The sequence below is a fragment of the Lepisma saccharinum genome, chromosome 27, assembly GCF_977018435.1.
Source record: "Lepisma saccharinum chromosome 27, izLepSacc3.1, whole genome shotgun sequence".
Lineage (NCBI taxonomy): Eukaryota > Metazoa > Arthropoda > Insecta > Zygentoma > Lepismatidae > Lepisma > Lepisma saccharinum.
Window position 1 is genome coordinate 25,408,802 of NC_139255.1, and position 26,171 is coordinate 25,434,972.

Sequence of the window (26,171 nt, forward strand, 5' to 3'; positions counted from 1 at the left end):
AAACCTCAAGTCTCTCGGAGCTCTTGATGGATTGCTCACCAAAAAAGCAGCGCGAGAAGAAACATTCCTGCTTGGTAAAAGGTCATGGAATGAAATTGCTGCTTAGCATTAATCAGTTGAGGAGGTTACAAGGTTCGCAAAAGCAGCAGAAGACTGGAGGTTTCATATTGAGCATCCCGGCTATCTTGGCAGCTTTGGGCTCTGTAGGCAGCTTGGTAGGAGGTAGTGCCGCCATTGCCAAGACCGTCATCGACGCAAAGAAGAACAATGCCGAGCTGGAAGAGCAGAAACGGCACAACCTGGCTATGGAAAAGAAGGGGAAATTTATGACCAAAAAGCGAAAAAACAACCTCGAAGCTTTGAAAAGTTTTAAAACAAGAATAACCCCTATCCAACCTCGATATTGAATCTCTGATCTATCCGTTGGGAATCAAGCACTCCAGGGGCATTTTCATGTCTGATTCTCTACCCCCTGTTGTGAAGAAAAAAGAGTGTGGCGTGGTTAACCTGGACAGTTACGAAAATCCAGGTACACATTGGATATGCTACCTCAAAGCCAACAACAAGCATTTGTTTTTGATTCATTCGGAGGCACACCACCTGCTGGGTTGGTAAAGTATCTCAGTGTTGTCAACCTCTACTACAATGACGAACGCATCCAGGGTTTCAGCGATGTGAATTTTGGCCATCTCTGCGTTTCCATGCTTGTATTCCTCTCGCAATTAAATAACCCAACAATCGAGGATTTCCAGAAAGCATTGTGGCACCTAAAGCACTATGGGAGTATTCCATCTCACAAGCGAGACTTCGCTTCTGAAACTCGCATTGCATGACGATATCATCTATCCTAAATCTATTGCTCTTCGTGCATTCTACAGCATGCACCTGATACCTAATGTGACGGTACACAACAATACCATCAAAATTGGCAGCGAAAAAATCAGCATCACCCCTGGCTAGTACAACCTGTCTACCTTGCAGGCTCAATTGCCAAGAAGTGTATTGCTGTCGCAAAATTCTGTAACTCACAGGGTGGAACTAGTGTCTGCCACGGAAACCGTAGACCTGGGTACCATCGGAAAGCTTTTGGGATTCGAGTACAACACAAAGCTCGAACCTGGCATCAAGCACATCGGTGCTAACATTCCTAAATTTCTAGCCATCGAGACTCTGAACATACATTGCAATGTGGCAGAATTTATGATCAGCAAATCCTCGGACGGCATCCCAAGGAGTCACAAGCAGACAGGTATTATCGCTACGTTCAAACCAAACTCTGAGTTCATGGAGCCAATTATCTACACACCCTCCCCACCGATATACTTTCCTGTATATCGTAATCGCATAGACAACATAGAATTGGCAATTGCCAACGAGAAGGGAGAGGTGTTTGATTTTGCAGGAGCCACGACCACTGCTGTCGTGGAGATTAACATATAATAAATAACCATCATGGAGCAAATCGAAAGTTACGAGTTGCAGTCCTTCCCTCCCAATCGTCGTACGTTTGCCAACCTCAATGAAGCGAATCGAGAGATAGAATACGACGTGGACGTCGGGGACGGGTTCATTCACCCTCACAGAGCTGATTTGTATATCAAATTTGATGTTGTGAAAAGAGACAACGGCGAAGCATTCCATGCCAATGCAAATTTAAGACTTGTAGATAATTTTGTGCCGTACCTATTCTCGCAGGTGGAAGTTAGAAAGCATGGCACCGTCATCGATAGGGGTGACTACCCCGGGATTACCTCTACAGCTGTAGGAACACTGAAACTCTCCAAGACCGATGCAGCATACTACCAGGAAGGGGGATTCGAAGCAGGTGCAAAAATCGAAACTCAAAGTCACACAGTACTGTTTCCCATACGCCTGCTTCCAGGCTTCTTCTTCGACTACGCAGAGATTATGTGGAAGGGTGGTTTGCGCCTCACTTTTCGCAGAAGCGCCAACGACAACGATGCGCTGCTGCGTTACAGCACCTTGAGTGCAGACGGTTCAGCACTTCCCAACACACTACCCGCTCCTGCCAAGTGCATCATACAGTCCATGGAGCTGCGCATGCTCGTAGTGGAATACGAAACTAACTACGCTCTCAAGTACAAAGCAGACATTTTGAAGAATCTCCAAGTACCCATCCAATTTTACGGTTACCAGTGCGTGCAGAAACCTGCTTCCGGCAACCATTTTGAATTTGACTTGACCACACAGTTTAACAGCATCCGATACGATATGCCAGAGTTTGTGGTCGTGCTATTCCATACAGGGAAGGACAACAACCAAGAGAAAGAATCGAGCCAGTTCGACAACTGAAAGATCAAGAACATCTACCTCAAAAATGGCAGGAACGAGATATTCCCGCGTGAGAACTACAACCTGAACATTGCAAACAGCGACTACCTGAAACTGTATGAGGCATACACAGCTTACAAGAGAGTGACGTCCGGCAATATGGGCGTGTACTACAACCCCAATGAGTTCATAGGTCGAAGACCCATGTTCGTCATTAACACATCGAAGCGAAAGCAGGTGGTTGTTAACGATCGTACCAACATCAAAATTGAGTGCGAGTTCAATGACGCCTTGCCTGCCGATACTCTATGCAGCGTCATTCTTATTGCAGAGAAAACTTTTGTGTATGATGTCAAGAATGAAACAGTGACTGAACAGTTTATAAAAATTACACTGACCTTAGATCCAAACATTCTTCACACATATAAAAAAAAGGATTGTGAAGCAACTTTCTGGTACTAGTCAGTGTTGCCAACTTCTATTTGTAGGTTAGCTTCACCTGTGAAATATCATATGGTGAAGTTCTTGCGAAGTAAGTTGGCAACACTGCGAGCCCCCACTGTGGTCCCTCCAAAAGTAGTGGGGGCATTGAACCAATTCCACGACATACATCGTGAAAAGAGGGCTCACACATCATAAAAAATACATCGTAGCCGTTTACGCTGAAGGCCCCCACCTACAAAAAAAATAAGGCCCCCAAATACATCGTAGGCGTTTACGTTGAGGGCCCCACCTACAAAAGTAAAGTCCCAAAATAAGATTGAGCAAAAAATAGGGCTAGAACATCGTCAAATTCTATAGAATCAACAAAAAATCATCAAAATATGTCACAACTGAGGTTAAATACTAGGCCCACCTACAAGGATAACATAGAAAGAACCATTTTAAACTTTGTAGGTTATTTTAACCCGTAAAAGGATGTAAAAAAGAGAATAGGTTAAGTTATATCACGTAATATCATGGCATACCTACAAAGAAGAGGCTCCAAAAATGAGATTGAGCAAAACATAGGGCTAGAACATCGTCGAACGCAATAAAATCCATAAAAAAATTATCAAAATCATCAAAATATGTCACAACTAAGGTTAAATACTAGGCATACCTATAAGGAGGGCCGTAGAAACAATACCTTTCCACTACTTGCCTGCGAACTGTGGACATTGTTAAACATTCTCTTCCATTAGTAAATTTGCTTGTGTGGTAAGCACAGATATATATTGAATTTGTATTTGCCAAGAAATTTCTGTAAGTTTTAGGCTGACAGAGGGCAAGGAACCACTCCTCTTCACTGGTTCAAGTGTGTTTAGGAAGTGCCATCTTTAAAATAACAGAAATGGAGTTTTGAAGCTCACTTGATTAGTGTTGCAGCCTTGAGGCCATTTTGTAAATTACAGTTGATACCTTAGGTAAATGTGAACTATATACAGTATACCCTTCATTATTTATTGGACTTTTAAGATTTTCATTTGACTCTTGTAATACATAACAACTGCAGTTTTACACGTGGTATAAAATTCATCTCCTGACAGCATCATAATTTGTTGTGAATAAATAAATGTAAATTTACGATATTTAACATTATCTTATTGACATTAACATCAGCACATACATCAGCTATTATTATTATTTTCTTTTGCAGAAGTTTACAGGGAGAGAGATAATGCATATCCTTACCTTGCCAAAGACAGAAAGGCCGCTCTGCTCCTCGTATGACTTGCCAACGGAGTCCTCCTCAGAGTCACCAGATGAAGAATCTGCCCTAGCGATATTCGAACCAATGAATCACACGCTACAAAAATGAATACTTAAAAAAAACATAATATAATGCACATATGCTATAACGTATAAAAGCACGAATATGGTAGCTAGAAGTGCGATCTCTAAAATATGTTCAACAATTGAATTCATTGATTTAATTACATTTGCACTATATTAATTATCGGCAGTCGGTATTTCCCATAAAAAAATATTTGCACTTACTTCGATTGCTACAATTGAGGTAGAAATTTACACAGGTAGGTTCAGATTTCGATTGCTTAATTACGATGATATTTTACAAACGCATTTTTTGCGTGAATTCAATCCTCAGAACAGGTTTTCTCATAACTTGGAGCGTGTTTGGAACAAAACTATTTTCCTATCCTACTCCGATATGCTTACATGAATAGGTTAGGTGAGCCATATTTAGTGCTCTTAAAACTCCTACATGATTACATTGTTACCAGTGGCGTAGCATGGACATTTCGGGTGGGAACGCCAAGTCCTAAGGAAGAGTCGGCCCTTTCTTGCTTAATAATTTATTTATGGTATTAGTCGCCACAGGTATTATTTGCCTGAAGTAAGCTGGGTTTTCAATAAAAAATCATCATTGCATGTTTTAGCAAGAAAATTAGATGCCTCACTATGCCACAAATGTTTTGAACTCTGGTGTTCTCTACCTTTTTTTATATCTTTCTGCATGACGCAAGTCATTAAAAACCTACCTGAATCACAAGCGCCTCTGCACAACAGTAGACGTCATTGTTGTGGGCGATCCAACTACTGATTGATTTGGTTTATTTTACTTCGCTTTTCTACCACTTTTGGTTAATTGCGAATATGAATATGAGTGATGATATTGATGAAGGGACACTGACAAAGAACACCCGTGCTCACGCCGGGATTCGAACCAGGGACCTCTGTCGTCTCGGCGCACTGTGAAAACCAGAGTGGATGATCCAAATATCGTACACTCTACTGACGTAACAGTGCCGATTAGTAATTCAGACCACTGTTTATTACATCTTGAGAATGCTGATAAACATTTTAAAATAATTTTCTCCAGAGACCATTCGATGTTAAGAGTTTTCAAATGAATGCTAAACATTTCCATTCACACAATATGAAGTAGTTAGATAATAACGAAAAAATACAATAAAAAAATAATAGTTTTGCGGGTTAAGTGGTAGAGCAGCCACAGGTTGAATTTCTACCACGAGGACTTCACCAACTTATTTGACAAAAACTGTGTTGATCTTTTAGTTTCTAATACACATCGCTGTTCGTGCGATAAATTATACAATGTAGTGGACATTAAGAAGCAGTATATTTGAGATTGGTAAAGTTACGTCAGTCAATATTGCGTATTGTAGCATCACATAGCACGAGTTGCATGAGCGCAAAGAGCGAAGAACCGGGTAGGAATTCTGCCGCTGTCGTCTGCTTCAGAAGGCAGGAAGGGTCACATGAACCAATCACGGTAGACCTCTCGTACGCTGGCGTAAGAGAGACCATTTACGCGCGTGCTGTAGAAATGGAAGCTTTCCCTCCATAAAGGCAGCAAGGAATATAGGAGTCCTGTACGCCGAACCTGCTCGGCGTCCTGCCGGGAAAGGCATTGAAAAGAGATGCTAGAACGAGTGTTGAGAGTGGAGCGTTGCAAGTGGATCGCGAAAAATAGCTATTATAATGCCATGAAGGTCAAACATATATGAAATTAGTCACGTTTTACTTTATAATCACAGCATTTAAGCATTTTTGAAATTTTAAATCTGGGAACGCCGGGCGTACGGGCGTACTATAACGCTACGCCACTGATTGTTACTATTTGAACGATTTGAGAACCTACTTTCATTCGTGTTTCTCACAAAGAGAAAAACACTTCAGATTTCAGCTACTTACGAGAAGTAACTTGTACAGTAACCGGCAATAAAGATGGTACAACTATATCCTGAAATACCTGCTTCCCTGTATGGAGGTATGTTTGTTGCCTGACTCCGAGGCGATAGCCGAAGTTCCTATTCAAAAGTTGCTACTGAAGTTGGTTTATTGCCTTACCGTTAGGCAACACACACGACGTATTACAGGAAAGTAAGTTGTTATGTTGACTGTACAACAATACGTAAATAATAATAGTAGTAATAATAATAATTTACAACAATACCTAAATAATAATAATAATGATTTGCATGGCCGTGTTTTTAATGGAGGAGCCTAGATATAAACTCTGGAGCAAACCAAAATTCCTTCTTACATTGGAGGAAAACAACACGTGCCCATCAGACTACAACGTGTGTACTCTAAAAACTGCATTAAGGATGTATGTATACCTTGTCAATTGTTTCAGAGAACCTGACTCAAGATATCTCAATTTGGAAGACTAGTGCATGCAATGAACCAAAAAGTCCAACACTCTCAGTGTAACAACTTAAATTGAGAGAAAACTTCACATTGTTCATCTGGGAAAGAGCATTCATAAAATAAACTTCTCTTTATACATCAAAACTTTGTGCAATATGCAGTGGGCTTTTTTACGCTGAAGACAATTACAACCAAGCACAGAGTACTATACTGTGTCTCGGGAATCTATGGAGCAAGTGAACGAAAGTAAGTCTCTGTCCAACGGGGGCTCGAAACGGGATTGCGTGTACGGGCAAAACGTATTGCAGTTACCAGCTGTTTGCAGCAGCGTGTACTGCTTTACTCGTTTCCTCACCTTCTTTTCCGTTACTTCCGGGACTGCTCCAGATTCTTTCCAGGATATAGTATGGGTGTTTGGTGTTGAATTGGAAATCTTGCCTATATTATATTATCCAAATGGGAAAGATTTGAATTTAAAACCTTATCGAAAAGGGGATCGATGTAATGAGAAATTCATTACAAAATATTTGGTAAAACAAATTTCAGTATTTTCGTATCATCAATTAGAGTGAATGATTTTTCTTTCAAATAATAAAAAAAATTAATAGAATTTCAATTACGTCTACTTTCAGAAATCAAGTTGCGTTGTGCATAAATTGAATTTTTCTTAAAAATGTTATTTAAGGTAAATTTAAAAATCTTCTAACAAACATTTCGTAAGTACAATACTACGCGCGTATTGTATGGTTCGAGACTTATTGCGACTTTTAACTCGGCGTTATGCACATAACGTATTATACTGAGTTTTTTCTACAAAAGCACATTTTTTCAAACATAGATTTATTGATATATTATTGAAGTTTACACTATTTGGAGCATTTCTGAGAAATCCCGAAGTTGACAGGTGCCACCGTTCCCGAAATTAATGAAATCAAAAATATCCAATATGTCGAACACTTTTCAACATGGCTGCCATCAGCACGCAAATGGCGATTGGCGACTCGACTGAACATGTCTTATGTGGTATTACAATTGATTCTACCAAGTTTCATGCTTTTATCGAAAAGTCAATGATTCCGGACTTCACCGCCGGACTGTGATAAATACACACTTTTTTGGTGCTGCCCTCCATTTGGAGACACATTATATGGCGCATCTTTTATTAAAATATATTAAAACTGATATCGTTTTAAAGCTTACAAGTTAGGCTATACGTTTTATTCGAAACATTGTTTGGTCATTTAATTTGTTCAAAGGTTACAAGGGAAAAACTTCAGAAGGTACTAGAAAAATTCACTTTTTGAAGATTATTTTTTAAATTACGGCAAAACTACCAACACCATCGAAAACTTAAACTGAATCTTATTTGTAGCACATCTAATAAGGATTAAGACCCTAGAAAGAATACCTGCCTATGGCAATTTGTTACGGAGATATTGGTCAATAACTGAGGATCTGCGAAATTGATGTTCGGGGCGGTGTGGGGGTGGGAAGCACTTCGAGGAAGGACGGGGACATTTGGGATTTTGCACTACTGGTAGTGTTCTATGAACTGGCCAAAATTCAGCTTCTACTGAATTATTACCGACATAAAACCTTTATTGACTAGGCTATTAGAATCATTGTTGAATTGAAAGTACAGAGTAAAACCTTTGGATTTTGTCATAACATATGAACGAACATGAAGACGTAATATGAGAAAAAAGAACAGCACACAGGAAGATATATGCGGAACAATAGTTCCTTAAGAGAGTCTACTTAATTTGAAAAATAGAATTATAAAGCATATATCGTTATTTCAAGATTTTATTTTAGAATTAGTGTATGTTATTTAGATTTTCTTCTGTTCCTTTCAAGGATCAACACCCTTCTTCATGTGCATTCTTACAAACTACATAACTAAGTACAGAAGAATATCTAGTACTCTGTACAGCTATAGGAAACACATTCGTAGTTATACACTCTAACGCTGAATCTACATTTCCTACCAAATAAACACACTACAAATGTGACGTTTCAACCATATATCAAGGTATATTTCAAAGTCTGAGGCAAATTCAAAAGGCTAAATGAAGAAGGCATTGCTGTAAAGTTGGAACGTCACGTTTATTGTCGGTTTATTTTACAATAAATCCTGCATTGTTCAGCATTTTGAGTGTTTTATTAAACATGCAAACAGGGCTTAATATTGTTAACATTTCCCATTCGTTTTCTCTATTAACAGAAACTCGCCTGCATAACAAATATAATTAAAGTTTCTATTATTCCAAATTTATTTTTCCTCTTGACCTAGCTTTGCAAACAGATGCTCCCTATTTTAAGAATACAAGTGTTTGTAGTGGTAAATGTTGCCGTCTTGTAATAAAGTAATACCGGGTTCGTGTCCCGTTCCCCGATTGACCTATTTGAGCATGAAGTGCAACAGGCACAAGTATTAAGATAACTCATATGGAAATGAAGGCTGTCTTTATGGTACAGACCTTAAGAGAATATAAAGCATGGGTACTTTTTTCATGTACATTTACATTGTTGGGTACTACTCACCATGGAGTATTGCAGTTGTGCGTAAGTGTGACGTAGCGCACTCCTAGCTGGTAGAACATCCTCAACACAGCTAGACTGCTCCCCAAAGAATGGCCTCCTTCCACCCCTATCAGGCTTGCCACCAGTCCAGATTGATGCGCCTCCATTATACCTTCCAAATAATAGTTTCAAAATATCTCAATACGGATTTAAAAGAACTACATCTACAAGAAACTAACATTTCCATCATTTGAAAGTATGTCCTACTGCTAGAGTTTAGATACTACATATGGCAACACTGTCAAGTTATTTTCGAGCCTTAATTTGTAAATGGAAATTGGACCTGAAGCGAGTCTAGCTGTTACTGTATTCTAGTAACATGTATGAGAGTAGACAGTATAGACAATAATTGCATTGCGGTACATGTTCTCGGTTGTGCCTTTCAAGCAAGTAAAGTTAAAATAAGTTACTATACTCTGTCCCGCCTATCTCTGGAGCAACGAAATCAAGTCTCTGAGCAATTAGTGAGGCGAGATTTCTCCACAAATGAACATGTAAAAGGGAATGGGATTGATTGGAGGGGAGAAGTGAATGCGGTTACCAGCCTTCGCAGCAGTCTATACTGCTTCTCTTTGCCCACTCGATTCCACCCCTCCTCCTTCTCTGCCGCTACGCGCTGCCTTAATCCACAGATTCCGGAGATAGAGCATAAGTCTCTGGAGCAGTGCCGGCGATTGGGAGCGACGTGGGGGGTGGTTGCCTAACAACTTTTGCCACTTTTTGCTCCTGCACTATGGCCTTTTAATGCTAACCTTGTCTACCAAGAGAAAAGAAGCTATTCTTGCCCCACTCCCCTCCCCCAAGTTCACCCAATCGCTGCTACTGCTACAGACCATAATCATCTGCCGCTTTTTCCTTAAGTATCAACGAGCAACATCTCACACATGAAATCATTGTCTCTATGACAGTTTCTTGCATTTCGAATTCCCTTTGTTGGCTGCTAACAGTGGTGGTGATTAGGGAGAACAGTTGCCACCCACTTTTTGCCACTTTTGCCCCAGCACTATGCTAAACCTTATCTACCAAGAGAAAATAAAGTGTCCTTCCCCCCCCCCCCTCGCCCCAAATTTGGAACCCAATCGCCGCCACTGGCTGCTAATATGTGAATATGGACATTACTTGGTGCATAATTCGTGCCTTCGGGTACTCAACAATCAAGGAGTTAATTACTGTTCAGCTGCGGTCTCAGCACACTTCACTGAACTAATAGAACAGAAATTGATCTGCAGCAGCATGTGTGCACTGCATATAAGCATGTCACAGGTATGAGATATTAGAGTAACTGGGGTATGAGTCTTGCTATATCAGATCTGAATACCAACAGCCATGTATCTGAGAGAGAAACTTTAGTAGGAAAAGTAATTCCTACTTGTCGAGCAATGCATATAACAATACATTTATGTGGATTATGCTCACACTTAAAAAAAAATAAGCAACATGAAGATATCAGAAACAGTGGGTTGGAGAACCAGGAAGGTAAGCTAATTTTATGGTGGTGATAGTCGCACATAATTTATAATAACAATAAATATAATATAATAATATTGGCAGCAAGGTCTGATTATTATGTAATACAGTACCTCTGGAAGTTGTCACCAGCTGGGTGTGGGATGGATATTTCTCAACCAATCTCCTGATCACATCTATCTGTTCCAGGGTCAGCTGAACTGCATCCAAAAACTGCGACTCGCATGGAACATATGCAGACCAGAACTACCATGGAAGGATATAGATATATGTAAATGTAATGTTATATTGAATAATTAATGATATTATTAAGTGTCAATATCACTATAAAATTGAAACACTTGATTTATTGAAAACAAGGAGAGGTGTTATTTTATAACTTCTCTTACTAATTAATATTAAAATTATTTTTGTCTGAAATTAAGGTACAGTAATAACTTCTTAACCACATCACCAAATCTAGGTCGGTCAATGTTGCGAAGTGACCAGAACTATGGTTTTATCCACACATCCCAACACCTACCTAAAATTGTTCACAGCACCTGTTTATGGTCATTTTGTCTCTAAAATATCATTACACCCGTTTGAATACGAACGTATGCCCCTTAGACGGAAAGTTTTGGATAAATTCCTGGACAAGAATAACGCACTACTAACACACAAAACCCAAGTTCGAATCTGTGTAAAGCATGGATGTGTCACAATGTTTTTAGTGCATTTCATAGGCCCGTCATTCATTCTCGTCTTTGCGATACACTCAAGAGGTAGGGAAGCGATCTGAAATCATGTGCAAAAAAAATCAAATACAGATATTTCATTTTGTATAGATATATACAGGGTGTCAATTAATGCTCCCACGGACCGCAAAATTATATAAAGATCATGAAACAAACAACTTTTCTCAGTAACATTTTTCTCGTTGGTGCGTCATTTCGGCGATACAGTCGTTCAGAAAAGCCCCTTTGTCGCTGCCTGAATGCTGGAAACCCAACACAACATTTGATCGCATTTGTGATGCCATTTCCTGTCGTGACGTGGTGCGTGTCAGGGTTGCCAGGAACACCCATATTCCTAGTAAAGTGACATAGCTATAACCAGTCACATTATGTACTTTAAAACAAAGCGAGATAACGCGTTCAATAACTCAACGGAAAGTGAACCAACGACACGAAAAAATGAAGAAAAACAACGTAAACAAAAGGAAGTGGTAATATCGGAATTTATATCTTAGCCTACATATCAAATAGTTAAAGTCTCGTTGCCAAGTCGTCATATACAGTTTAGTCTATCCACTTCGTCCATCTGAAACTGGTTGTCAGTGATACACTGAACAGTTGTTAAAGTAAAAATGAAAGAACTAAAAATTCCAAAGGTAAGTAACAAGTAAAGTAATATATATTCAGGGCATTATGCGGCAAGGGACAAAAATGGTTGAAAATACAGGGATAAGTGGTAGTAAAACAATCTCTCCGACGTCTATGTTTATCTTCACACATGTGATAGTTTGCAACTGTGAACATGGCAGTATGTATATTGATACACGTGTAGGTTGAATTGTATCCTTTCCAAAAATGATGTATAAAGAAGCAAATTGCCGGAGTACTAATTGAGGTGAGTGTACGTGCTTTAGCGATAATGTAACAACGTGATCCTCGGATACATCGGTTATCAGCCCCACAATACTACAACGCATGTATCAGGACAAACCTGTAGATATTAGCCTTGCAACGAGATTTGCAAATATTTGTCATGTAAGCTGGGCGTAAACAGCCGAATGTAGTTGTAAGCTGTAAGCCCAATAAAATTTATTGTTGAATATGATGATATTGCTGGGCTTCTGGCTGGTATACCGTGTTACCCTAGATGTTCAGCCTACTGGACGCGTTTCTTCCTTCGTTTTACAGCTCATAATGTGGCTGATAGTTTCTCATTTTTCCCAAAATTTGTGCGTTTCTTGCAACACTGCCCTGTACTGTTTCACCGCAAGAAATGACGTCATATATCCGATCAAATGTTGTGTTAGGTTGCCATCATTCAGGTGGCAAAACTGGCTTTTTTGAACGACTGTAGCGCCAAAACTACGCACCAAAGAGATATACGTTACTGACAAAAGATGTTTGTTTTGATGTCCTCTATACGTTTATGTGGTCCGTATATAATACACCCTGTATATAATATAAACATTTCTAGGTATACAGCGTGTTCACAAAAACATTCCGTAATTGTAAAGGACCACAATATTTTAATTATGTATATTACGAAATTTATACCAATACCATTCGAAAGAACATCTCAAGGAATTTTAGCGGATGTGTAATTGTGTAATACGTAGATGGCATATCAATAAAAGAATGAAATAGAGGAAAACAAACTTTCGATTGTTAATGCGTTATTGTAAATGGCATTGTTGTTAGAAGCAAACTGTGTTACTGTTGATGTTTACTGGATATTTTGGTTTGTATTTCAGTTCAGTGTGAATTCTATAGACTTGAGAGATTCATGGCTAACCCACAGGACTGTAGTAGTTGGTGTGTACTGGAATACCATAACACACCGAGTGTAGTGACAGTTCAGCTTGTGCCTCCCGACGGACCTTCAGACATGCGGCACCTACTGACAAGACAATTCTGAGATGGTACAGAGATTTTGTAGAGGATGGATATGTGATCACAGGAAAGGCCATTCAGGGAGACCATCTGCAAATGTGGACCTTGTGGAACAGGTGCGTGAGACATTAGTACGTAGTCCTATGAAGTCTGTGCGTAGAGCTAGTCCGCAGTTAAACATCCCTAAATCCTCCGTGTCCAAAATACTACGTATTCGTTTGAAGTTTCATCCCTACAAACTGCACTTACTGCAAGAGTTGAAACCTGATGACAGTGAAAAACGACTTGCTTTCTGTGAACATTTATTAACACTTATGGAGGATAATGAGGACCTGTCAGCGAAAATCATTTTCGGTGACGAAGCAACGTTCCACGTCAATGGGAAAGTAAACAAACACAGTGTTATGATTTGGAGGACCCACAATCCACATTTTGTTTTGGAGGTTGAACGTGACTCCCCTAGGATAAATGTGTTCTGTGCCATATCGAAACTGAAAGTGCATGGGCTACTTTTCTTGCACGAGGACACTATCAACGGTATGAATTACCTTGATATGCTCAGTGAGTGGCTTCTTCCACAATTAGAAGAAGAAACAATTCATTTATTTTCGAACAAGATGAAGCACCTCCTCACTGGCATCTCAATGTTCGGAATTTTCTAAATGAGAAACTTGAAGGAAGCTGGATTGGGCACTCCGGAAAAAAAGATGCTGTGTTCTGCAAGTGGCCACCGAGGTGCCCTGACTTTGCTGTCTGTGACTTCTTCTTATGGGGTAACATAAAATATCTTGTATACGTACATCCACTGCCTCAAGATCTGGAAGATCTGAAACGTCGTATCATTGTCGCCATCGGGACCGTCACTGTAGATACCTTGGAACGCCCGTGGCATGAGTAGGAATATCGCCTTGATGTTTGCAGCGTGACACGAGGAGCACACATTCAGTGCCACTGAGGTAGGTAGTTATGTATTAAATTTGTTTGAGTTTCTGCTTCTAGTGGCACCAATTTTATATAAATATGAGTACCAAGAGGGATGCTATATGTTTTTATAATCACGGAATGTTTTTGTGGACAAGCTGTACATCATTTTTGTACCTACACCAAAATTATAATGATTGCTTTCTCTTACCTGTGCACCCACCATCCCCTTCCGTAGCCTGAAGAGGTCAGTGTGGGACCAGGGACTATTGGACCAAGGTCGTACCTGACGTAGATCTTCTGAAAATCGAAACTCCTGAATTTGATTGTGTAGAAACTTCCTAACATTCCAGGGCAGGTCGTTGTGACTGTGGTAGAAACACGTGGATAATTTATAATTTGTTTTAATCTTTGTGTTTATACTGAAAGTAACTCAGAGTTTTCAACGTCAATTTCATGCAGAATTTTCTAAATTATATTCATATATTATTCTTAAACTTAGTCTTATAGTTTATATTGAACGTGAGAAAATGACGCCAAAGACAAGAGTTGATATATTATTATTATTATTATTTTATTGGTAATTCATATTAATTGACATCTTTACAAAGAATATGCACAAGTTTGTAGTCTAAGCTTGTGGCCTTCAGCCCATACATATCCCACTAAAGATTTTGCCAAGGCATCCCCTCCCATCTAACAGTTCCCATTTGCATGGAATGTATTACAATGTATCCGCATTGTATCATTTGTCCAATGCTTCCTTAACGAGCTATATAATAATTAGAAATATAAATATAATGAACTTCCAAATCCCAGTCATTCAACCATTATTTTCCAGACAGGTACTTGACAATCAGGAATGCAGTGTTAGTCTTTACTTAAGCTCTTCCTGGTCATCAGCGGCGTAAACATGTAAACAGTTGAAACCCAGGAAGAGGACACAGGTCTGCCTTCGCATTTGCTTAACAAAATAAATTACAATAAATAATGAGAATTAATAGGGGTCATGGTCAGTCAGTTTGGAGCAATCATCGAGAGAGGAGGAGGTTAAGCAAAGTTTGAGAGGGGCATGAATGACAAAATGCGCGGCACTACCGATCGGAACATCTGAAGGTCTCCTGTTTGATCCCAGTTCCTAAGAGAATGTTACTTGTATGGAGATGCGGTTCTTTTCATTTTGTAATAAATGAAAAGAGTCATAACGTAGTATTAGCACAGGATTTTCACGTATTTCAGTTCGAAATACGCGAAATTAAGAACTTCTGTCATATCAAAGTGTCACCATATCACTATCGTTCTACTGGGACATTCATAGTAGAGAATCTGTAGAGTTGGACGCTTTTTCAATGCTAATGTCAGTGGGGAAAAATTTAAGCAATGATAGATGTCGAGCTTCAGACTAGAGGATGAACTTGATGAAACGTTAGATCCATTGATTCATTTGGTAAATTTCAACTGAAACGAAAGCGGTCCCAGCGCAAGTTCCACCCCCAAACGCAGCCCAATTTTAACTATACAGCGCAAAAAGCAACGAGATAAGCAACCAAATAATAACAATCGTAACTCAACTCCAATTAGAACCATGGCTCATTCACACTTTGTCCACCCCATGATGTTTGAGAGCATGAATTTTCAGAGCATTGCCGGGGAAAATATATCAAAATTTGTAGATAGATTCGAGAGTTTAGCCGTTCTAAATGTATGGGATAATGGCAAGAAACAGCAAATGCTACCTGTCTTGTTGGGAGGTGCTGTTTTAAGATGGCATGAGGCCTGGACTCGAACCAAGAAGAATCGGGACAGCACATATGACATCTTAAAGACAAAACTTGTAGAAGAATTTACTGGCTCATTAGACAAGCTACAAGTGGAAGAATAAATCAAGTATAGATTTCATAGTGAGAACGAGCCAGTTTCTAATTGTCAGACACAAGCAACTTTTGCTATTAAAATTAGATTCCAACATGAATGTGCATAAGCAAATGAAACAAATAAGTCAGGGATTCCAACCGGAATATATAAGATGAATATATAAAAAGGAAAACGGGTCAGTGCCCGAGCTTAGCAAGGATTTGAAAGCCTTCAAAAAGGCGCAAACGAAAATTTCAGAAGATTGCGTGCGAAGCCCAGAAAGAAAGTTTATTTCTGCCACCAGGCGAAGCACACACGCTTACATAGAAGGATATTAAATTACAATACAAGGCTGCTGAAACCTGTGAATCAGCACACTCACAGGTTAATCTCGACAGGGATTCAAGAATGAAAACATCGCAGTCTGAACTCCAGTGGCGACGCCAGGATTATTAATCTGGGGTTGCTGAGGGGACGCGGAGCAAAATTTAGGGGGTGAGATGTTGAAAATAAAGCATGCATGAAATATGCATGCATATTTTAGCAGAAGGGCAACCACGAATTTTTGTCTGGAGGAAGTACCAGGATAAATGTGCCAAAAATAATAATGATATTATTATTAGTAGTAGTAGTAGTAGTATAGTACTAGAAGCAGCAGCAGTAGTAATAGTAACAATATTATCAAGGACGTTGTCTTCCTCGTAAATCACTCAAAAAGGGGAGAAGGCGGTGCTAAAGCATTTTTGTTCCACAAACGATTTGAAATATGTTTAAAACGTTCAATTTCACATTATCATTTATAACAAGTACAAACTGTATATTTGAAAAGCAGGAAATTCATGACAAATGTAATTCTTTTTGTACATATGACATGCATAACTTTCATGTAGAACATATGGTTTACACATATGCAACAAGGAGCGACGTAAAAAATAAAATATATACATATGCAACATGATAACACTAAATTGTGTAAGTATTCAAAGTTTCATTTATATATATATATATATATATATATATATATATATATATATATATATATATATATATATAAAATATTATATAAATGCATTACATAATCAATTCACCCGCATCATAACAAACAACAGCACAAATGATATGCAGTAAATCTGTCAAATGTGCATGCTCCATTTCATCCAAATTATTCATGCATTTAGACCAGACTACTTAGCAGTAACAGTTTGAAGTACACAGTTGGTCTCCCTACTTATTTATAACTCATTACAGAAAAGAATGATATTACTTGCTTCGTTCCAAAGAACATTATTAGAATGTGTCGCGCACCCTTCATACAGCCTGGATTTTGCTCCGTGTGACCTTTTTGTTTCCTTGTCTGAAATCGGAGCTGTGGGGCAAGAGTTTCGACTCATCAAACGCCGTTCTGAAGAATGCGGAGGCTGTTCTGAAGATGATGTCAAATGACGGGTTCCAGCACGTCTTCCAGGACTGGCAGACACGTTGGGCCAAGTGTATACAACTCGATTGGGACTACTTTGAAAAATACCATATCATCCTGGACCCTGCATAATGTATTTTGTAAGTAAAAATTTCATTCTCATTCTTTTTTGACTAGCCCTCGTATAAATTGAAACGCAATTTCTATTTAACGTTCAAGAATCTAAACTTGTTGGAGTTAGGCTTTTCCACTTCCACAGCACAACTTTGTGGAGAGAAGAATGTTTGCAGCATCTTTTACAAGCAGGACGACAAGTAGGGCCATGGATTTTTTTTGCTGAGGTCGAGAAATCATATCAGAAGGGTGTTATCTTTCCCCCACAGCTGTTGTTTCGGCTGGAAGTAGTCCGTGACGTGGATGGCAAAGGAAGAAGGCAACCAACGAAGTAGAGTTCTTGTCTCCGCCATGTGTTTGCCTTCTTTCCACGAGGAAACTCCCAAGAAAGACGCGACCGTGAATTCGACACCTCCCACTTAGGAATTGGTTTCATAGTGCAGTGGAAACAAGACTTATGTGACGCTCACCGTCTCTTGTTGATATCTCATGAACTTCTAAAGCTACGCAGAAGACTAATTTATTGGAATTGACTAAAATATGTGTCCACCCCACGGCGCATTGACTAGCTCAGCGCACTACGACGTCACGAGTCTATGGTTCAAAACAAAGCCTTGGTCATGGGTGCCCTTTGTGAGTATCCCTTCATCAGTTTTTTCATATCATCATTTATCCGTGTGATTAGAAGAAAGTTGCAGAATGTTGACGTTAGTAGACACAATTAGAGAGTTCTGCGCCCTCTTTTGAGGCTCGAATCATCATTTGAGGCTCGTCGTAGCCTTTTATGATGTATATTTTGAGGTCACAGAGTTGCCAACACTGTGGGCTCTTACTGTAGCTTTTTATGAGGGGGGTCTATTGCCCCCTGTTTACATCTGGCAACACTGCCGTAGATTTTTTGACAGTGTTGTTAACCTACTGGATTTTTCACTGTAAACTTTCATCAAAGGGCCTGAGGGGTCCATGTATTTTTTATGTCTGGCAACACTGTTGGGGGCCTAGTGTTGGCGACCTGTGGGCTCTTACTGTAGCCTTTTATGAGGGGGGCTTATTGTCCCCTTTTTTATATTTGGCAACTCTATTGGATGTTCCTCCTTTGAGGCTTGGGTTTTGCCAACCCATCCGAAGAAAATTCCACTATATGATTTTTCACTGGCTAAGCTAACCTACAAATAGGAATTGGCAACACTGACTTATAAACCCACTGGGTCCTCTTGGTATGTTCTTTCATGATGTGTTGCTAGGCTATTGAGCATCTTGGCGTATACAATGTATATATTTTGAGGGGGGGGGGTTATGGCTTTTTATGCTGTACGAATACTGGAAGCTTGACAGTGACAACCAACAGAGTAGGTAAACCTACATCCAGGAACTGGCAACACTAGTTTCTGACAGTGAATTTGAAATAAAATATTAAACAAAATACATGAGTAAGCACTGTGAGTACAAATAGTACCAGCTGGGCAACTGGGGGAAATAATTGTACAACAATTTGTACCTAATTGTACAATACTTGTACCTAATTGTACAACATACATATACACAGACATAAAAGAAAGAGCCTTCCCGTAACTTACTTCATGTACAATTTATATGATTTTACAACTGTGAAAAGAAAGCATATGTGTTCTGTATGCACACATTTATTCTTATTTTTCGAAGTTGAATAAAATCACATGTTTTTACGTTCTCGTAATACTAACCTTGCTCCACTGATTTTAAATTGCTTCCATCCGCTTTTTTTTTTCTGTGTTATTTCCGTATGCACGCAACATTCGCTTTCAATAGTATAATGAAACACAGAAGGAGTGTTAGTATAGCAGGCTCCGAGTTTACAATTTTATTAAATTAAACAATAATTTATGTAAGAATATACTTGTACTTACCGAACACAAAATAATAAAAGCACATGTGAATGTTTGCGTGTGTTCATGTTATATGACGACTGAGTAAAAAAATAATGTTGACTCCCCGAAAGATAAAGTTCCTAGTTCGACATCAGATGCATGCAAATTTTATGTTTTGCTCTCCAAAATCTTGTTTTTATGTTTGTGTTATTTGTCATACAGCAGAGGAGGAGGAGAAAGAGGGGGAGAGGAGAAGAGGGGAGAGAGAGAGAGGAGGTACTATCAGCGCCATCTATTAGCAAACAATAGAAATAAAAAGTAGGTCAAACTTTTTCAACACCCAAACATTTTGAATGTCTTCGCTTAGTAATACGATCTAGCTGAAGACGTTTAAAAGAGTACTCTTAGTCGACGAAGCTAATTGCTAGGGCCCTTATATTACTAAAATATTCTTTAATTTGCATATTTCTCATACCGCCATATGTTGTTCTAGTTGACTTCTTCCAAAAAAATGCTAATTAGCGAGAGTTAATTAAGCAAGGCAAGTAAAAGAAGCAAAATAGAACAACACATGTGCCGGCGTGAGAATATGTAAAAAAATCGATTCAGAGGTGGATCGAATTAAAATTGGGGGATATTTTGCATTTTTTCCCTATAATGTACAAAACATTTACCGTACATAATCCTTTCCATTTACAACAGTATAAAATAAGAGGAATGTGTGACAATATCCATATTAATTAGGAAAGTATGTTGTATGCTAGGTTAGCTAATTGTGTCTTCTACAGCTTCACTGTATAGAGGGAAGATGGAAAAAGAGAGCTCTACGGAAACTGACGCTCTTAACAATATTGTATGCCCGTGAAAATTATATATAAATAAGACTTAAGCGTATTATCTGCTTTCATATCAGATTTTGCCAACCTGTAAGCTGTAGTGTTTAGGTGACAAGCGACCTGCTCAAATATGATACTGTTGACAATATTGTACGCCCGTGAAAATTATATATAAATAAGACTTAAGCGTATTATCTGCTTTCATATCAGATTTTGCCAACCTGTAAGCTGTAGTGTTTAGGTGACAAGCGACCTGCTCAAATATGATACTGTTGACAATATTGTACGCCTGTGAAAATTATATATAAATAAGACTTAAGCGTATTATCTGCTTTCATATCAGATTTTGCCAACCTGTAAGCTGTAGTGTGTAGCAACAAGTTATTACGTAATATAATGATGTCATATCAGTCGTGTTGTTTTCTGATTGGCTTAGTGTCTCGAGTAAAAAACAGAAATTTTGATTGGCTAATAATTTATATGTGGTGTTTTCTGATTAGTTTAAGTAAGCAAGATTTCTATTGGCTGTCTAAATCTATATAAGCCGGAGCACAGCGCTAATTTCTCACCTTTGCTGGATTGGCAGAGAAACCCACATAGCGAGGGATAGAACCTGATCGGGCTCCACCAAAGTATAGGAGACTAGAAGCATATAATTTAGCGGAAAAACCCAAGTAAGGTCATAGAGAATATTTTAAAAATAGATTTTTTTTTAAAAAAAAAGTTAACAATTATATTTTGTATTGCACAGCATTGGGTATCAAATAACATACCCCCAAAAAATCTCTGCATTATGCGTTCTGTAAAAAATTGCCCTACGTGCCAAACTGCTGTGTCAAGTAAAAATTTTCAAAGGCACTGTCGTACTTGTGTGCCGGAAAAGCGAATATGTGCGACCAAACTGTGCTCTAAGTGTGGAAAAAATATTACTATTGCCAACTTCAAGCGACACCAGCTTACTTGCAAGAGCACTGGAACACCTTCCAAGCGAAAGGTAGAAGTAACCTCCCTCGATGCATCGCCACCTGCCAAACGCGTCAAGCTGGCGAAGAAAGCAGACCGGTTTGCGTTTGAGCATTTATTAGAAGACTTTGACATAACATCAGACAGCTTCTGCGATGTGCGTAGTTTTCTGGGGAGCGAGCGAGCTAAGATAATATCCATCCTCAACGATGCATTGGCCACACACTCCACTAAATTCTATGCTGTGCTATGCTGCAAGTATAAGAAACCGTCTGATGAAATATATAAATTCTTCCATGCCACAAAAGCAAAAACACTGCATCAGGCAGATGTCACTGACCTCGACAGCATCTACGACAAGTTTGTCGAGGAGCTTGTGGCAAAGCACGAGGAGCATCAGGCTGAAGGCTCGGGCGGTTCGCTGTGTGGCGACCCCCACGAACTTTGTCTGACACTTAACAAGTTCCTGCCACTGGCAGGGTCTAGCTATATTGACCTGCCACCCAAGGTTGAAGGAAGGAAAGCTGTTCTCAATATTCAGAACAAAGACACCAAATGCTTCCTCTGGTCGGTGCTGGCAGCATTGCACCCTATACCTCGGGAAAACCATCCATACCGTGTTGCACACTACAAGCAGTATGAGTCGGAACTGGAGGATGCAATGGCCGAGATTGCCTACCCTGTAGAAGTTTCGCATATTCGCAAGTTTGAGGTTCGTGCTCGTGACTTGTTGGGCCTACAATTAGCCATCAATGTTTACGGTCTCACCGAGGCAAACATCGTCTACCCTATTCGGGTAAGTGATGTAGATGATGATAGTGCACAGCAAATTGACCTTCTTCTTATCAAGAATAACACCTGCCACCATTATACGCATATTCGCTCTCTTTCCAGACTTGTTTCAAATCAGAAAAATACACATAATGGTCACATCGTGGTGTGTCGCAGGTGCCTGTCCACTTTCGACAACCAAAACCATTATAAATTCAAACACTCTCGAGGACCCAACATTGCTGCTGAGAAGCTAGCTCGCCACATGCTCTACTGTGGTACCAACAAGCCTGCACGAACTATCCTGCCCGAACCTGGTGCAGTAGAGTGTTTTCGCATGCACAGTGCTATGGTGAAGCATCCTGCCTATATTGTAGCAGACTTCGAGGCCTTTCTTCAACCTCTGTCTAACTGCCATCCCAACCCCGAAACATCCTCTACTATTCCTTTCCAAATCCACGAGGCCTCGAGTTACTCCTATGTTGTGGTGTGGCGAGACCAACATATTGCCCTATGTGTATCGCGGTCCCGACCCGGTCAAACACTTCCTGGAGAGAATGCAACAGGAAGGCATCAAGATAGGGAAGGTGCTGTTGGCCCCCAAGCCCATGCTGCCTCTGTCTCCGGAAGACAAGCATCAGCACGAAATGGCTCTAAATTGTCCTGTTTGCAACTCAGTCTTCAATGACGATAACAAAAAGGTCCACCACCATGACCATTATGGGACCGGAAGCTACATTGGCCCGTGGTGCAACAGGTGTAACTTGAGAGCCAGGGACCCGCGCTTCATACCGGTCTTTTTTCACAATGGCTCGGGATATGATTTCCATCACTTGGTCACACATCTAGGGTACGACAATGCAAGAATCAATGTCCTGGCACAAAACGAGGAGCGTTATATTAGCGTCAGCAAGTGGGTGCCGATCCCCGACTCAAAAAGCAGGAGCATCGAGCTTCGGTTCCTCGACTCTCTGAGGTTCCTCCAGGCAAGCCTGGATGCTCTTGCTGGGAAGCTCAGAGACGACCAACTAGCCATTACCACATCAAGTTTCCCGAACTTAGATGTCGCACTCATCAGACGTAAAGGGGTCTACCCCTACGAATACGTCACCGACCCTTCCAAGTTCGAAGAAGAGTTGCTGCCTCCCCAGGATAAGTTCTACAGCCAGCTGAGAGGTTCAGGTATTACCGACGAGGAGTACAAGCATGCTCAGTCTATGTGGGTCAAGTTGGGTTGCCGAACTTTTGGTGATTACCACGATGCATACCTGAAGCTTGATGTGACGCTTCTTGCCGATGTGTTCCAGGCGTTTCGGGCGACTGCGATAAAGATTTACAACCTGGACCCTGTATATTTTTACAGCCTTCCTGGACTGGCATGGTCGGCCATGCTCCTGCTGACTAAAATTAAACTTTCACTTATCTCCGATATTGATATCATGCTTTTCATCGAGAGAGCTATCCGGGGCGGCATGGTCCAAGTGTCGCAACGCTTCGCACACGCCAACAATCACCACATGGCCACTGGTTACGACCCCTCCCAACCATCAAGCTACATCATGTACACTGATGTGAATAATCTTTACGGGCACTCCATGATGCACCCACTCCCAACAGCACAGTTTGAGTGGGTTGATCCTTTATACCACGACATCGAAAAAGAGTGCGACGAGTTTGGGTTTTTTGCCGAGGTGGACCTTGACTTCCCCGAGAAGCTGCAGGATACATTCTGTGACCTTTCGCCTGCTCCGGAATTCAAGTGTCCACCTGGCTCGGATCAACCGAAGCTCGTCATGGACTTGGAGCCCAAAAAGCGTTATGTGCTACACTACCGGAACCTCCAGTGGTTAATGCAGCAAGGGGTCTCGGTCAAAGCAGTTTACCGCGTGCTCTTGTTCAGGCAGTCTCCATGGTTGAAGCCGTACATCGAACTGAACACCAAACATCGCACTGTTGCCACTTCGGAACTTGATCGCGATTTTTTCAAATTAATGAACAATGCGGTATTTGGGAAGACCATGGAGAATGTGCGAAATCGCGTTGATGTGAGGTTGGTGACGAAGAAAACACAGTGTCGTCGACTTGTTGCAAGCCCGCTGTTCAGGTCTCGAATAATTTACAACGAACAGATGTCTCTGGTTCACATGAACCGGGACGAGGTGCTACTCAACAAGCCCATCTATGTGGGAGCTGCAGTTTTGGATCTGAGCAAGTTGTGCATGTTCGAGACATATTACGACATACTACGTGCACACTACAACCACAATATCTCGCTCCTCTACACAGACACAGACAGCTTGGTGTACCATGTTCGCACGGCCGATGCGTATGGTGATATAGCCAAAGTTCCAGCTCTTGTCAAGCTCTTCGACACATCGGGCTATCCCCAGCTAAACCGGTATGGAATTCTGCCCCGGAACAAAAAAATACCCGGCAAACTCAAGGACGAGAAAGACGGGGATGTGATTGTGGAGTTTGCTGGACTTCGTGCCAAAGCCTATGCGATCCGGGCTGAGGGTTCTGTAACAAAAAAGGCAAAGGGTGTAAGCAGGCAAGTGGTTCGGGAGCACCTCAAGTTTGAGGATTACCTCGAGTGCCTCAGAACAAAATCGCCCATTCTACAAAAAGAGCATCGTATCCAAAGCGTCGATCATGTGCTTACAACTAATATTGTCAGGAAAGTTGCTCTGGATGCACACGACGACAAGAGGTGTATTCTTGAATGTGGGGTCCATACACTTCCGTGGGGCCACTATCGCCTCCAAACTAGTAAGGCCTGCCCAGAGTGTAACAAAAAGTAATAGGCAATGCGAAAAGAAAAAAAAATTTAATTTACTTCCACTTCCTCGATTACATGCATGCATGGCACAGCAAAATTAAACTTCTGGAAACTGCTAATTGCAATTTGTACTTATATATATAAAATTCCACATTTCTTATTGTGTGCTATTTTTTTTTTATTTATTTAAAACTGTTCAGTCACTCTTTCATTCTTGACGTCATACACAAATGTTTTCTCTGCAATAAGAATGGCACTGCACAGAGTATCTGCAGGCAAGGCGTCGTGGAACTCGCATACAATCTTGATGTTGGTACGATCGTTAACAACCACCTGTTTTCTTTTAGATGTGTTGATGACAAACATGGGTCTGCGAGCTATGAACTCGTTGGGGTTGTAGTACACGTCCACATTGCCGGAGGTCACTCTCTTGTAAGCTGTGTACGCCTCGTAAAGTTTCAGGTAATCGTTGTTCGTAATGTTTAAGTTATAATTCTCGCGTGGAAAAACTTCATTCCTTCCATTTTTGAGGTAAACATTCTTAATTTTGCAATTATCAAACTGGCTAGAATCTTTCTCTTGGTTATTATCTTTCCCCGTCTGGAAGAGCACGACCGCAAACTCAGGCATATCGTACCGGATGCTGTTGAACTGCGTAGTAACATCAAATTCAAAATGGCTGCCGGAAGCAGGTTTCTGCACACACTGGTAACCGTAAAATTGGATGGGTACTTGGGGGTTCTTCAAAATGTCGGCTTTGTACTTGAGACCGTAGTTAGATTCGTATTCCACCACAGGCATGCGCAGCTCCATGAACTGGATGACGCACTTGGCTGCGTCGGATAGTGTGTTGGCAAACGCTGCACCGTCTGCACCCAAGGTGCTGTAACGCATCAGCACATCGTTGTCGTTGGCGCTTCTGCGAAAAGTGACGCGCAAGCCACCCTTCCACATAATCTCCGTGTAGTCGGAGAAGAAGCCTGGAAGCAAGCGCATGGGAAACAGTACTGTGTGGCTTCGAGTTTTGATTTTTGTATCTGCTTCGAATCCCCCTGCCTGGTAGTATGCTGCATCGGTCTTGGAGAGTTTCAGTGTTCCCACAGCTATAGAAGTAATCCCAGGGTAGTCAACTCTATCGATGACGGTGCCATGCTTTCTAATTTCCACTTGCGAGAACAGATACGGCACAAAATTGTCCACAAGTCTTAAATTTGCATTGGCGTGGAATGCTTCGCCGTTGTCTCTCTTCACCACATCAAACTTGATATACAAATCAGCTCTGTGAGGGTGAATGAACCCATCCCCAACGTCCACATCGTATTCGATCTCCCTGTTCGGCTCGTTCAAATTGGCGAACGTGCGGCGATTGGGTGGGAAAGATTGCAACTCGTAACTTTCGATTTGCTCCATGATTGTTATTTATTATACGTTAATCTCCACGACGGCGGTGGTAGTAGCTCCGGCAAAATTTACCACCTCATCTTTTTCGTTTGTCACTGCCAATTTTATGTTGTCTATGCGATTACGAGATATAGGGAAGTATATCGGTGGTGAGGGTGTGTAGATAATCGGTTCCATGAATTCAGAGTTTGGTTTGAACGT

General features: G+C 40.6%; 1 protein-coding gene across 1 annotated transcript in view; it reads right to left on the bottom strand.

Moving 5' to 3' along the window:
• LOC145980202 (dipeptidase 1-like) overlaps positions 1-26,171 on the bottom strand; it is a 122,721-nt gene that overhangs the window by 43,674 nt on the left and 52,876 nt on the right. Inside the window, exons 4-7 of the mRNA XM_083113230.1 lie at positions 14,200-14,356; positions 10,575-10,707; positions 8,956-9,106; positions 3,967-4,051 (exon numbers count right to left, since the gene is read on the bottom strand). Coding sequence (XP_082969356.1) covers positions 3,967-4,051; positions 8,956-9,106; positions 10,575-10,707; positions 14,200-14,356 — 526 coding nt within the window. The remainder of the gene's footprint in view (positions 1-3,966; positions 4,052-8,955; positions 9,107-10,574; positions 10,708-14,199; positions 14,357-26,171) is intronic.